The sequence below is a fragment of the Sinocyclocheilus anshuiensis genome, unplaced genomic scaffold, assembly GCF_001515605.1.
Source record: "Sinocyclocheilus anshuiensis isolate Anshui unplaced genomic scaffold, SAMN03320099.WGS_v1.1 scaffold690, whole genome shotgun sequence".
NCBI classification, from domain to species: Eukaryota; Metazoa; Chordata; class Actinopteri; order Cypriniformes; family Cyprinidae; genus Sinocyclocheilus; species Sinocyclocheilus anshuiensis.
Window position 1 is genome coordinate 1,710,159 of NW_015547715.1, and position 11,067 is coordinate 1,721,225.

The 11,067-nt window shown below is 35.8% G+C and overlaps 2 protein-coding genes across 7 annotated transcripts in view; one reads left to right on the forward strand and one right to left on the reverse strand.

Annotated features, from left to right (window-relative positions):
• The window catches only part of LOC107704171 (protein strawberry notch homolog 1-like), a 20,928-nt gene extending 14,612 nt beyond the window's left edge, over positions 1-6,316 (reverse strand). For 2 of the 6 annotated variants that reach the window (XM_016507052.1, XM_016507048.1), the window contains exons 1-4: positions 5,986-6,316; positions 4,779-4,895; positions 3,577-3,678; positions 419-755 (exon numbers count right to left, since the gene is read on the reverse strand). In XM_016507052.1, coding sequence (XP_016362538.1) covers positions 419-755; positions 3,577-3,678; positions 4,779-4,892 — 553 coding nt within the window. In that variant the 5' untranslated portion in view covers positions 4,893-4,895; positions 5,986-6,316. The other 4 variants (XM_016507049.1, XM_016507050.1, XM_016507051.1 and 1 more) reach the window with 4 other exon arrangements.
• Positions 6,317-8,516: 2,200 nt separating this feature from the next.
• The window catches only part of LOC107704173 (N-lysine methyltransferase KMT5A-A-like), a 5,321-nt gene continuing 2,770 nt past the window's right edge, over positions 8,517-11,067 (forward strand). Inside the window, exons 1-3 of the mRNA XM_016507054.1 lie at positions 8,517-8,822; positions 10,342-10,498; positions 10,596-10,806. Of these exons, the coding sequence (XP_016362540.1) occupies positions 8,784-8,822; positions 10,342-10,498; positions 10,596-10,806 (407 nt within the window). The 5' untranslated portion in view covers positions 8,517-8,783. The remainder of the gene's footprint in view (positions 8,823-10,341; positions 10,499-10,595; positions 10,807-11,067) is intronic.

Genomic DNA, 11,067 nt, shown 5'->3' on the forward strand with positions numbered 1-11,067 from the left:
CTCTTTGAATTCAATATGCACTGATTCTTATTTAAGCTACAAACGTTATTTAGGTAAGAGCAGTGAGTGATTTTCTCTGTCTTTTGTTCATGGCCCCAAATATTGCAAGCTGTAGCGATATGCATATTGCGATATGTACATTTGCAATATTTCAATAAATTCGATATATTGCACAGCCCTTGAGGGTGAGTAATTTATGGGCTAATTTACATTTTTGGGTGAACTAACCCTTTAACGCCTCCAAAGGTGGTTTGAGCCCATGTTGGTTTCGTTTTGACAGCTGGAGGCAGCACTTGAAAACTGGCACTCAGCATTAGATCTGCAAAGTGCCACAAAGCCGAGAGCTGCATCGACAGACCCTTACAAGCAAAAAACCATCTATGATCGCTCGAGGTCCAGCACGTCTGCCAGCACTCACTTGTGCCTGTGGCTGTTGCCGTAGCAACAGGTCGCGCTATGTCAGGTGGGGGCTTCAACTTCATAAGCTCTCCAAGGCTGCTTGTCTTCAAGCTGCTGGTTCTGAGAAGGTCCTTCAATCTGATCTGCTCATTATTCGGTGGGACCACAGTGCAAACGGCGGGAGAGGACAAAGAGCTCCGTTGTGCTGTCGAACTTGTGTGTACCACCTTGGTTACTGTGATGGTCTGCCTGGAGGTGGTCCCGGCTGATGGTTTGGTCACTACAATTGTACCCAGCGATGGCAACTGATTCAGTTGATTTAAAACGAAGGTGGTTGTTGAGGGCTGAGGCTTCTCCTGCAAAGACGACACAGAATATACTATCAATGTGTAATTCTGAGCTTTACAGCCAAATATTAAAACAAACAGTAGCTTCAAACAGGCCGACCGCCTATAGTTCACTCACTCACTGTCTGCATAATATTGCACAGAATAAAAGGCAAGAAATGGCTAGTTCCAACCTGATTGGATGCAACTTCCAGAAATAAATGCAAACTAGGGTTGTGACGGTGAGGACATTTTCCCACTGGTTAATTGACATGTGACAACACCAGTAATACCGGTATCACCGGGGGAGTGGGTTTCGTTGGGGTTTTCCCTCTTTTCCTCGCTTTCCTTCACTTTTAAATAGCTTGTAAATGCCCGTGCGCATTTTACTTTCACTTTATTAGTGTCAATTCAGCAACAATTGTTTGAATGTATACAACAAAACGGTACTTTTTCACTTAGATTAAACAAAACTTTTGTTAGCAAACCGAATAAAAATACACCATGCAATAGGCCTAATATAAAATAAATAATTTAAAGTAAAAATCAACAAACACTGTGGAACCAAATAAATAAGAATCATAGAATGTTTATTTGCTAAACGAATAAGAAAGCTTGGATGCACAGCATACACATTGATAAATAAAATAAATAAATTACAGTTTAAATAAAGTAAAATCAGCTAACACTGTGGAACAGTGTTAATTTTGACAGCAAATTTTGATTTAGTTTTAGTCATAGTCTTTTGACTAAAATGTCATTTAGTTTTAGTCATATTTTAGTCACCTGAATTGTTTTTAGTTTTAGTCTAGTTTTAGTCGACTAAATATCATAACATGCCTTTGTTAAAATTAATAAAACCACTTCTCATAAAGAACAAGAACATGGTCTTGTTTTTAATGAAATGCCAATGGTTATATAGGCTAACTATGCATTCTTTATAGCAACATGTTTACCATATTCTTTATTCTTTCAAGCAGACATATTTATTTCTGTAAATAAATTTAGATTAATCTTTAGGGCTACTAAAGTTTTTCAGTCAAGAGCAGTGAGTGATTTTCTGTCTTTCTTTCGTTGCTTGATTAACATCAATAACTCGGACAATAACAACTAAATTAGGCTGCTGTCCCTTTAAAACCGAATGCACAGCTGCAATGGATGTCATTCAAAAAGAATTTTAGTTCGTTATCGTCTCGTTGTCATCAGTGAAAAAAATGTCGTTGACGAACATTATGATGAAAATTTTTCGTCAACGAAATTAACACTGCTGTGGAACCAAATAAACAAAACGAATGTTAAAATCACCTTAGATAAACAAAAGCATAAGTCAACTGTCTTTTCAAAATCTAAAATATTGCCAAACAGCTAGGCGCTTTTGCATTTTGTGTCAAAACTAAATCTTCCGCCATCGTCTTGTCTTTCTCACCTCACTCTTCTTGCCAGTCAGCTCGACTCACTCTCACGTGATAAATGAAATCTGACTCCTGCTGCTGATCTGTGATGCGACTGTTGTTTGGCACGCTGCATTGAGGAGCCGCGTTCGGTTTTTAACAGTAGTGTCTGTTCTCTAACTGAACAAAAAGATTTTTATTACTATAAAAAAAAAAATCAAAAAGACGGTGGGTGGCAGTGTTGTAACCGGTGTTGCGGTTTAACACCAGTAACACCGTCAATATCACAGCAAGCCTAATGCAAAGTGTTTTTCTTTGTTGTCGTTCAAAAAAACATTCAGTTCTGTTTGATTCACTCAGTTGCAAGTTAGTGAGCAGAACTGTATATTGAGCTTTATTTTCAGACACATTTCCGGTGGAAAAATCTGTATATTGGGTATAAAATAATACAGAAACTCAGTCCTAAACGGCAACTAAAAACAAAAACTCTGGTTGGTTGCCTTATAACATATAGGCCTCTCAGCCTAAATGGGCAGCTCTTGGAAGGGTTATTATAGTTAACTTAAGCAAACTACAACTAAAACCATAAAACAAACATTTCCTTACTTTAAATAAAATCAATTAACATTAACTTAAAATTTAAAAACAAAAACTTATTTTAGCCAGTTGCCAAGGCAACATTTTTAATTTTAGTTTAACTTGTGTACTACAAAATAACTAACATTTAAACTTAAAAATTTATAAAAACTACATACTTACAAAAACTAAAAATGACAAGAATTTCTAAAAATTAAAATGGAAAATAAAAACAACATTTAAAATATTAATAAAAACTTAATACATCAATAAAAACCAGAATGAGCTGCAATCTGAACCAGATTTTAGGCTGTTAGTAGGGCTGTGCAAAAAATCGAATCGAACGAAAATCAGCAATGAATTGCCTGCGATTTTGAACGCGATTTTGTGTAGCTTGTCAGTGAACAAGCTGGGGAAGTCGTGGCCTAATGGTTAGAGAGTCGGACTCACTCTCGCAGGGATTGTAGGTGGGGGGAGCGAATGTACAGCGCTCTCTCCCACCTTCAATACCACGACTGAGGTGCCCTTGAGCAAGGCACCGAACCCCCAACTGCTCCCCGGGCGCCGCAGCATAAATGGCTGCCCACTGCTCCGGGTGTGTGTTCACGGTGTGTGTGTGTTCACTGCTGTGTGTGTGCACTTTGGATGGGTAAATGCAGAGCACTAATTCCGAGTATGGGTCACCATACTTGGCCACATGTCACGTCACGTCACTTTAAAAAAAAAACTACGGCTCTGTGTAGTAAATGCCGCTCCATCTGAAAGTACGTGCTGGAGATTTACTACTAATCACAGGAGCGGCTTTACTGACGAGATGCGCATGAAAATCGCATTCGATTTTTTGCACAGCCCTAGCTGTTAGTGATGCTACATGCAACACTTACCCTGATTGTGACTGTAGGAGTAGGTGGAACTGCAGGTTCAACCCTGACAACTCCAGAAGCTTCATTACGGAGACCGATGTCAAGTGCATTTAATGAGACTGACTGAAAAGGAAAAGAACGACTCTATCACTTGTTAATCAAATGTGCTAATTTGAGAAAAAATGCTTTTAAATTGCTTTTAATTTTGAGTTTTGTTTTTAGTAGGTCTGGGTTGCCTATCATTTTGATGAACCAATATTGATTCTTAAATCCCAATCTCTGCTGTTTTCTATTGTTGCGTGAACAACACTTCACTAAACGTTATTTGTAGCGAGCCTCACATCCTGCAAGCTCAATACGATTTGTGCTTTGTTGCTTTTGATATCTCAGCTTTTAAATTATGTTAATTTTATCACAAAACTCAAACAATAAATGTGGTTTTGGGGCTTTTTAATATGTTGTAACAGATCGCTGTAGCGCCTCAGTTCAAGAAACATGTGAACCGATCATCTCTTTCTCTTTACTACTAGTTATGGCACAAAATATACATGAATGATCATCAGATGATATGTAATCACTCAATCCAGTGTTTCAACCACGGAAAAGTGTCACATAAAGCTACATTTACCTCAGGAAAGCCATTCAATGTCCATGGCTCATTACTTAGCTAAAAAAAAATAACTCAAGAGTGGAGCATTTTGCTAAATATATGCAAAATATGACGATCGTTATATGTTCTTCAATATTTAATGTAGGTTTGAATATATCTGCCAGTAAAACAAGTTCAAATGTTTATATTTCAACAACAAATTGAGGTAAAACTATTTTTATATAATTAAGAAGTGTATATAAAAACTGCCTTATGTGCAGTTGAAATCTCTGTATACAACTCAGTTTTTATTTGATGTTAATTATGTATCTGAAACTAAACTGCAATTAAATGTAATAGTTTGGACGTTCATTTTAACCTTTAACATTATCGTACCAACTGTCAGGGTTCACTGTATAGTTAAAAGCTTTAGTTAAGGGATTTATTCCTTACGAAAAATTCACCTGCACTGTACCTGATACATATCCAAACTATTTGATATCGTAAACAAATGGATTTGTGAAATCTGTGTTAATAGTACACAGATACAGTACTTGGTTTTGAATTAAGGGGGAAAAAAACTAAACTGCGTGAAAACGAGTAAACCATGTTGCATGTATGTGTTTTAAATGACCTGTTGTGAAGCAGGGAGTGGAAGTGTGTCCTGAGGATCAACATCAAATAGATCATTAGGGCAGATTCCACTTTCACTAAGAGCAGCTAGAAGCAAATCTTGTCCAGGATCCATTGTCTAAAAGACAGAGAAAAACATAATATTAATAATCATAAAGAGACTCTGCTTTGCAAAGCATACTTTTTTCTTTTTTTTTTTTATCTAACATCAGACATAATTAAACGTCCTCTTAAACTACACACATCATTATTATAGACAATGACAAAAACCCCAACTAAAGATCACATCTTTCCCATCACATGCTGTTGGAAGATACTAATGTTAGACCTTTGCTGAACACTGCATATTATATAAACCTAAACAACACTAATTGGTCAAGAAATGCATTCATAAGGGCAACAACGTGCTAAACTAATGCTGCTAACGGCTCACCACAACATCCACCTCCACACGTGTTTGACAAAACTGATCCAACAAGATACTTCCTGGTCTGCTGTTGATGCTGGATCTTAATATCAATCAGCTTACACGTTCAGAAACCAGACTAAAAGCAAAAGAACACTCTAATGGTTTCCGAAATGATCAAAATGTTTAAATTAAACCGCGATGATAACCTGTCGTATAATCTGGTGGTTGTGAATACACAACATAAGACAGCCGGTGCACTAAACGTGCAGCTCTCGAGTCCTAAATATTCAGCGGAGACGTTAAAATGCTTCCCCGAGAAACAGATCGTGGTTTAAAGACACATTATAACATTAGCGTATAATATAAATACGCTTTAACATAAACAAAAAGTCTCACTAGTCAAAAATATGTTGAAACACACCTCAGTCTCGGTGACGGTAACGTTAGTTGCTAGCTAATTTTCCTGACGATTCGTTTCATCAACTTTAAATATCAAAAGAGGAGTCAAAACGCTCTTTACACAGGCTATACCCGGGTTTAGATACACCCAAAGGACCCTGACAAGCAGAATAAGTGCCAAAAAGTGACATTTGAACGAATAATTCCTGTCAGTGACTTTGTCAAAAGTGCGCTAACGGCTCGCCTCAGGTTAGCAGCCTCCCTCTGCATTCACGCGAAACGCAATAAAACTCGGTATTCTTTCGCACGGCGGCCCTAAACCGACCAAAACTGTGAGCGTGACAAAAAACAGAGCAAACCCGCCGTCTGACAGCTGATGTCCAGTGAGGAAAACACCTACTCCACTCGGTTTCTATGGATCCCAAACGTCGCGGCGGAGTGCAGGATGTCGCCGCTGCTCGCGCTGCTTGTTTTCTAACCGCCGGGCGCCATCTTTACCCGAGGCGCGTGCGGGTCACGTGACGCTGCAGCCCACAAAACAGTCGATTTCGTGTCCAAAAATGTTCCCGATGAGACGCGCGTGACGCGTCGCGGAGCATCGGTCGAGAGCCGACCAACGACCATCTTTCAGAAAGCACTGGATCCCGTACATATGAATCGAGATGCTTAATTATATTTTTAAATCAAAAGTAGTCGGAGAAGGAGAGCGCCGAAGCCTTGTCACGTGACCTCTCCCTTACTCACATTCAGGAAGTGACGCGGTAAAAATAGTTTCCTCCAATGACACGTCAAAATGACATTGCTAAAGCCATACTGGTAAGGTCAAAGGAAGAGTCTGACCTCTGTTTTTTGACAAAGGTTGAAAACAACCAATATATCAGAAGATGAACATTTAAATCTATGAATTATTTCAACCAATTAAATCCACAAAATGTGAACATCGTTAAAAAATCTTTGTGTATTGTATTTTTTATATTGTCCTCAAAACTCTTTGAGAGATGAAGAAAGCACCCTAAACTTGTGAAAAGTATAAAACGTCAACAGTTCAAAATGTTATGTGTTATATGGACATAATATACCTGTGTTAGCATGTAAAATAAAATATGTCTATAAAGCATTGAGGTTTTGTTTTTGAATTTTCAATTCAGCCTTTTAAGATATTTATTAAGGACCTTTATGATTTTTTTATGACAAATAATTAATATTTAAAAAGCTAATGTTATGTTTTATATTATTTTATTATTTATTATATGTGGTATATATTATATTGATTTTTTATTGTTATTTTGCAAGGCTTCTACTTTCTGCTCCTATAGAATCACAAAAAAATAATTGTATTTTGTAATACTGACCTTAAAACTCCTACAGAAATGAAAGAAAACACCTTAAAGTTGTAAAAACTATTACATTTTGAAAAGCTCTTCGAATTTATTTTGAGGATGTATTATATATATATATATATATATATATATATACAGTATCTCACATTTTTGTAAATATTTTATTATATCTTTTCATGTGACAACACTGAAGAAATGACACTTTGCTAAATGTGAGGGGTGCACTCACTGCTATGTATATATATATATATATATATATATATATATATTTCTTGTATGCGTGGTTGTTGCGTTTTGATTTATGTTGTTGTTCTGTTGTATATCATATATTATCCTCTATTGTTAGTTTATGTTCTCCTCCCTTTTTTTCTTACATCATGTGAAATACTTTCTTCAGTATTCACTTTGTTCTGTTGCTATTTATTGTATAGACCCTTTTATTAAATAGAGACATACATGGAGGTCATACAAGTATATGTATATGTTTTGCAATTCTATGCTGCATTTTCTTTATACGGAAAAATGTAAATAAAGTGAGGTAAAAAAAATTTGAGGAAAATAAACTCAAGTAGCCTACTCAAGGCCAACACTTCAAAATGTCTTTGTACACCATAAATTAATTATTAGTCCTTTTGTAAGGTCCTTTAATATGTTTTTATTATTAAGAAAAAATGATTTATATTATTAACAAGCTGTTAAAACCAAATAAGCAAATAAAAATAACGCATAGAATTAAAATAAAAACATGAAAAAGTACTACCGTGCAATACCAAATCAGCTTTTCGATAGCTATTTTATTTATTTTTTATTTTTTTTAAGTAATACTAAAACAGGGAATCCCTTAATGTCCATGTAAATCAAAATGGCTTAAACCTCATTGTATATCTTGGCGCAGCATTTGGATGTTACCATATAAATATGTAATTTCTAATAAAGTAAAAGAAGTACTTTACAAAATTATTCACAGATATTATCCTGTAAATGCAGTTGTTAGCAGATATATTCATAGTGTTTGTGATAAATGTACCTTTTGTAATGTATCTGTTGAAGATATTGAACATTTATTTTTCTATTACCCTTTTTCTATTTCATTTTGGGTTGACTTTAAAATAGACATAACAAAAAAAATAAACAAAGCCCTTAATTTAGAACCTCGTGATATTTTACTTTATCAAAACCCATCTTTTTCTGATAAACATATTTATATTATTAATCTGTTAATTATCTTAGCACAGTTTTATATACATAAGTCAAAAGTAATTCAAAAGAAACCATCATATATTACATTTTGTAACACTGATCTTAAAATATACTTTGAAACCCTTTCTAATATGAGATCACAAAATAAGTATTTATATGTATATATATATATATGTTTGTATTAATTTTGCGTTTTTGTTGTTGCTGTTGTTCTGTTTTGCATGCTTTGAGATGTGCAACGTTTCCCTTTTTGTATTGTGCTTTTGTGTGATGGAACTGAATAAAGGGGGAAAAAAAGAAGGAAGAAAAAAAAACTATTTCCTCACAAAAAAATAAAAATAAAAAATACTAAAACAGGAAGAGTGAGTCGCATAACAGCCCCATCTTCCGGCCAATGTGAACACAACTTCCAAACATTATTGGTTATTTAAATGCTCACATGGTTTCCTCCCGTGAATGAGACAAAAGTGCAAACATGGCGGCGTGAAACTGTAGAAACTAGCTCGGATGTAGGAGTATTAATCAAAACAGCTCGAAGGTTTCTTGTTGTTTTCCGTCGTGAACACGGAGCTGTTTGTGAATGTCCTCGTTTCACGCCGTTTAGAAGGACAGAAGTGTAGAGGAGAAAACACTGGACTGGACCATCGGCTCAAAACAAATGGCTCGGAGAGAGAGAGAGTGGACTGAAATGAACGGGGTAGGTTAACGTTACACGGCGTTTCCTTGCAGATGAGGATGGTTTGATCGCAGACAGTGTTCGGATGCGTCTATAAACTGCTCTTATCCTCAACTCTCCATCCGAAACACACCAACTCCAGCGGCTGGTGCGGGTCCCTGTTTGATAAGTTGTATGAATAGATGTGGCTTTGTGCGTGTGTTCAGTGTGATGTATGATCTGTGTGTGTTCGGACACTTGATTGTGACGTTTAAAGCAGATAGCAGAACAATAGCGCTGCGGTGCACAACATTATAAACCGCGCGAGCGCAGCTGCTACAGGCCCAGTGTGGGCGTGTTCAGCAACTATCCATTACATGGTAAAGTTACAGCAATATAATTACATGTTATGCAGTTTACGATCGACGCAGATATTTGTTATTTTGAAAAACACTATTTGGTTAGTCGCCTCCAGTTAAATATTTATTTATATTATTATTATATTGCTTTTCACAATTATTTATTATTTATCATTATTTATAATCTATCATTAGAATCAGAATGAGAAAGATTGCCACACACAAGGAATTTTCCTTGGTAAATAAATTTTCCAGTGCACACATACAAATAGGACTATATATATATATATATATGTATGTATGTGTATATGTATGTGTATATATATGTGTATGTGTATGTGTATATGTGTATGTATATATATATGTGTATGTATATATGTGTATATATGTGTATATGTATATATGTGTATATATTAGTGATGCGCGGATGAGCTAAAACGTCACCCGAATCCGCAGCTTCAAATAAATTATCCACCCGCCAACCGCCCGCACCTGTATTTTTGTCTGATTTAGATAACCGCACCGATCATCACATTAGGGTTCGTACGGTCATAAAAAACCTGGAAAAGTCATTGAACAGCAATTATCCATAAATAAACATAAACTGAAATAAAATATAAAAAACATTTAATCTATTACATTTCTCATATTTCTTTAGTTTAAATGTAAGTACTAAAACATCGAAAAAATAATTAAACAAAAAAATTAAAAACTAAATAGACATTTATAAAAAAGAATAAAAATGCACAACAAAATGACTAAAAAGGCAAACTAAAATTAAAATGGCAACAGTTTTTACCAAAAGTGTAATACTATATCATTGATACTGTATTATATGTGAAAATTACAATTGATTCGAATTATAATTCAAAGGAATTTTTTTTATAAAATATTTACACTAAATGTAGGGTTTAAAAAATAAAAATAATAATAATAATATACACCATGTGTGCAGGTCCATTTATTGTTTTTTTTGTTTGTTTTCTTTTTCTTTATAACAGTGTGTAAATTTTGACTACAAAATGTGCTTTGTCATGTCTGGTATTTGAATTGGAAACCTAATACATGACCACGTTTTACTCCATTGCATATTATTTTATGCCCCATAAAACAACATTTGATGTACGCCACTACTTTATGCTTAGACGCACAGAAAGCTCAAGTCAGTGGGCACCTCCTTTCTGAATCTCACTGTTTTGCAGGACATCATATGCAACGGACACTCGCCATTTCACCGTCTCTTACAGCACAGCAGCTCGAAATCACAGCATCATGAAGCCATCGCTGTCAAACTCATCCAGGACGGGAAAACTTCACGATTATTCTGCACGCAAAATGAGCCACAGAAGCATGGAGATTGTAAGGATGGAGGAAATAAATGCATTATCGCTCTGTCTTGACAATCACATTCACTGCATTTGTTGTTATTAAAGTCATTAATTTGTGTGTATTACAGCCAGGAGAGGCAGTACTGTGAATGGTGAGTTCATCCTCCCAAAAATGGCTGTGAATGAAGAGCTGCAGCACTCAGTGCACAGAGCTGAGGAGAAAACGCATCAGCTGCACTGCACTGCCTCATACATCCACACCAGCAGTGACATCACTTCCCCCAGTCAGAGGAAACGAGCCTGTCGCAAAGTTAAAGTAAAGAAATCCGCACAGAGAATGTAAGTCACATGATGTACTTGCCTAAAAATTGAAGGAATTAATTTTTTCAATTTTGTTCAGCAACTAGACGAGCAACTTTTCTGTCTAGCTTTTTGTAATGACGATTTAATTTATAGAATGGTGAAGGGAAAATGTTCTATGGTGCGGCTAAATGGTGCTGAATATTGGGATCATAACACCTAGTCCCATAAGTACATTGTTAACCCTCTTTATATATATATATATATATGTGTGTGTGCGTGCGTGCGTGCGTGCGTGTG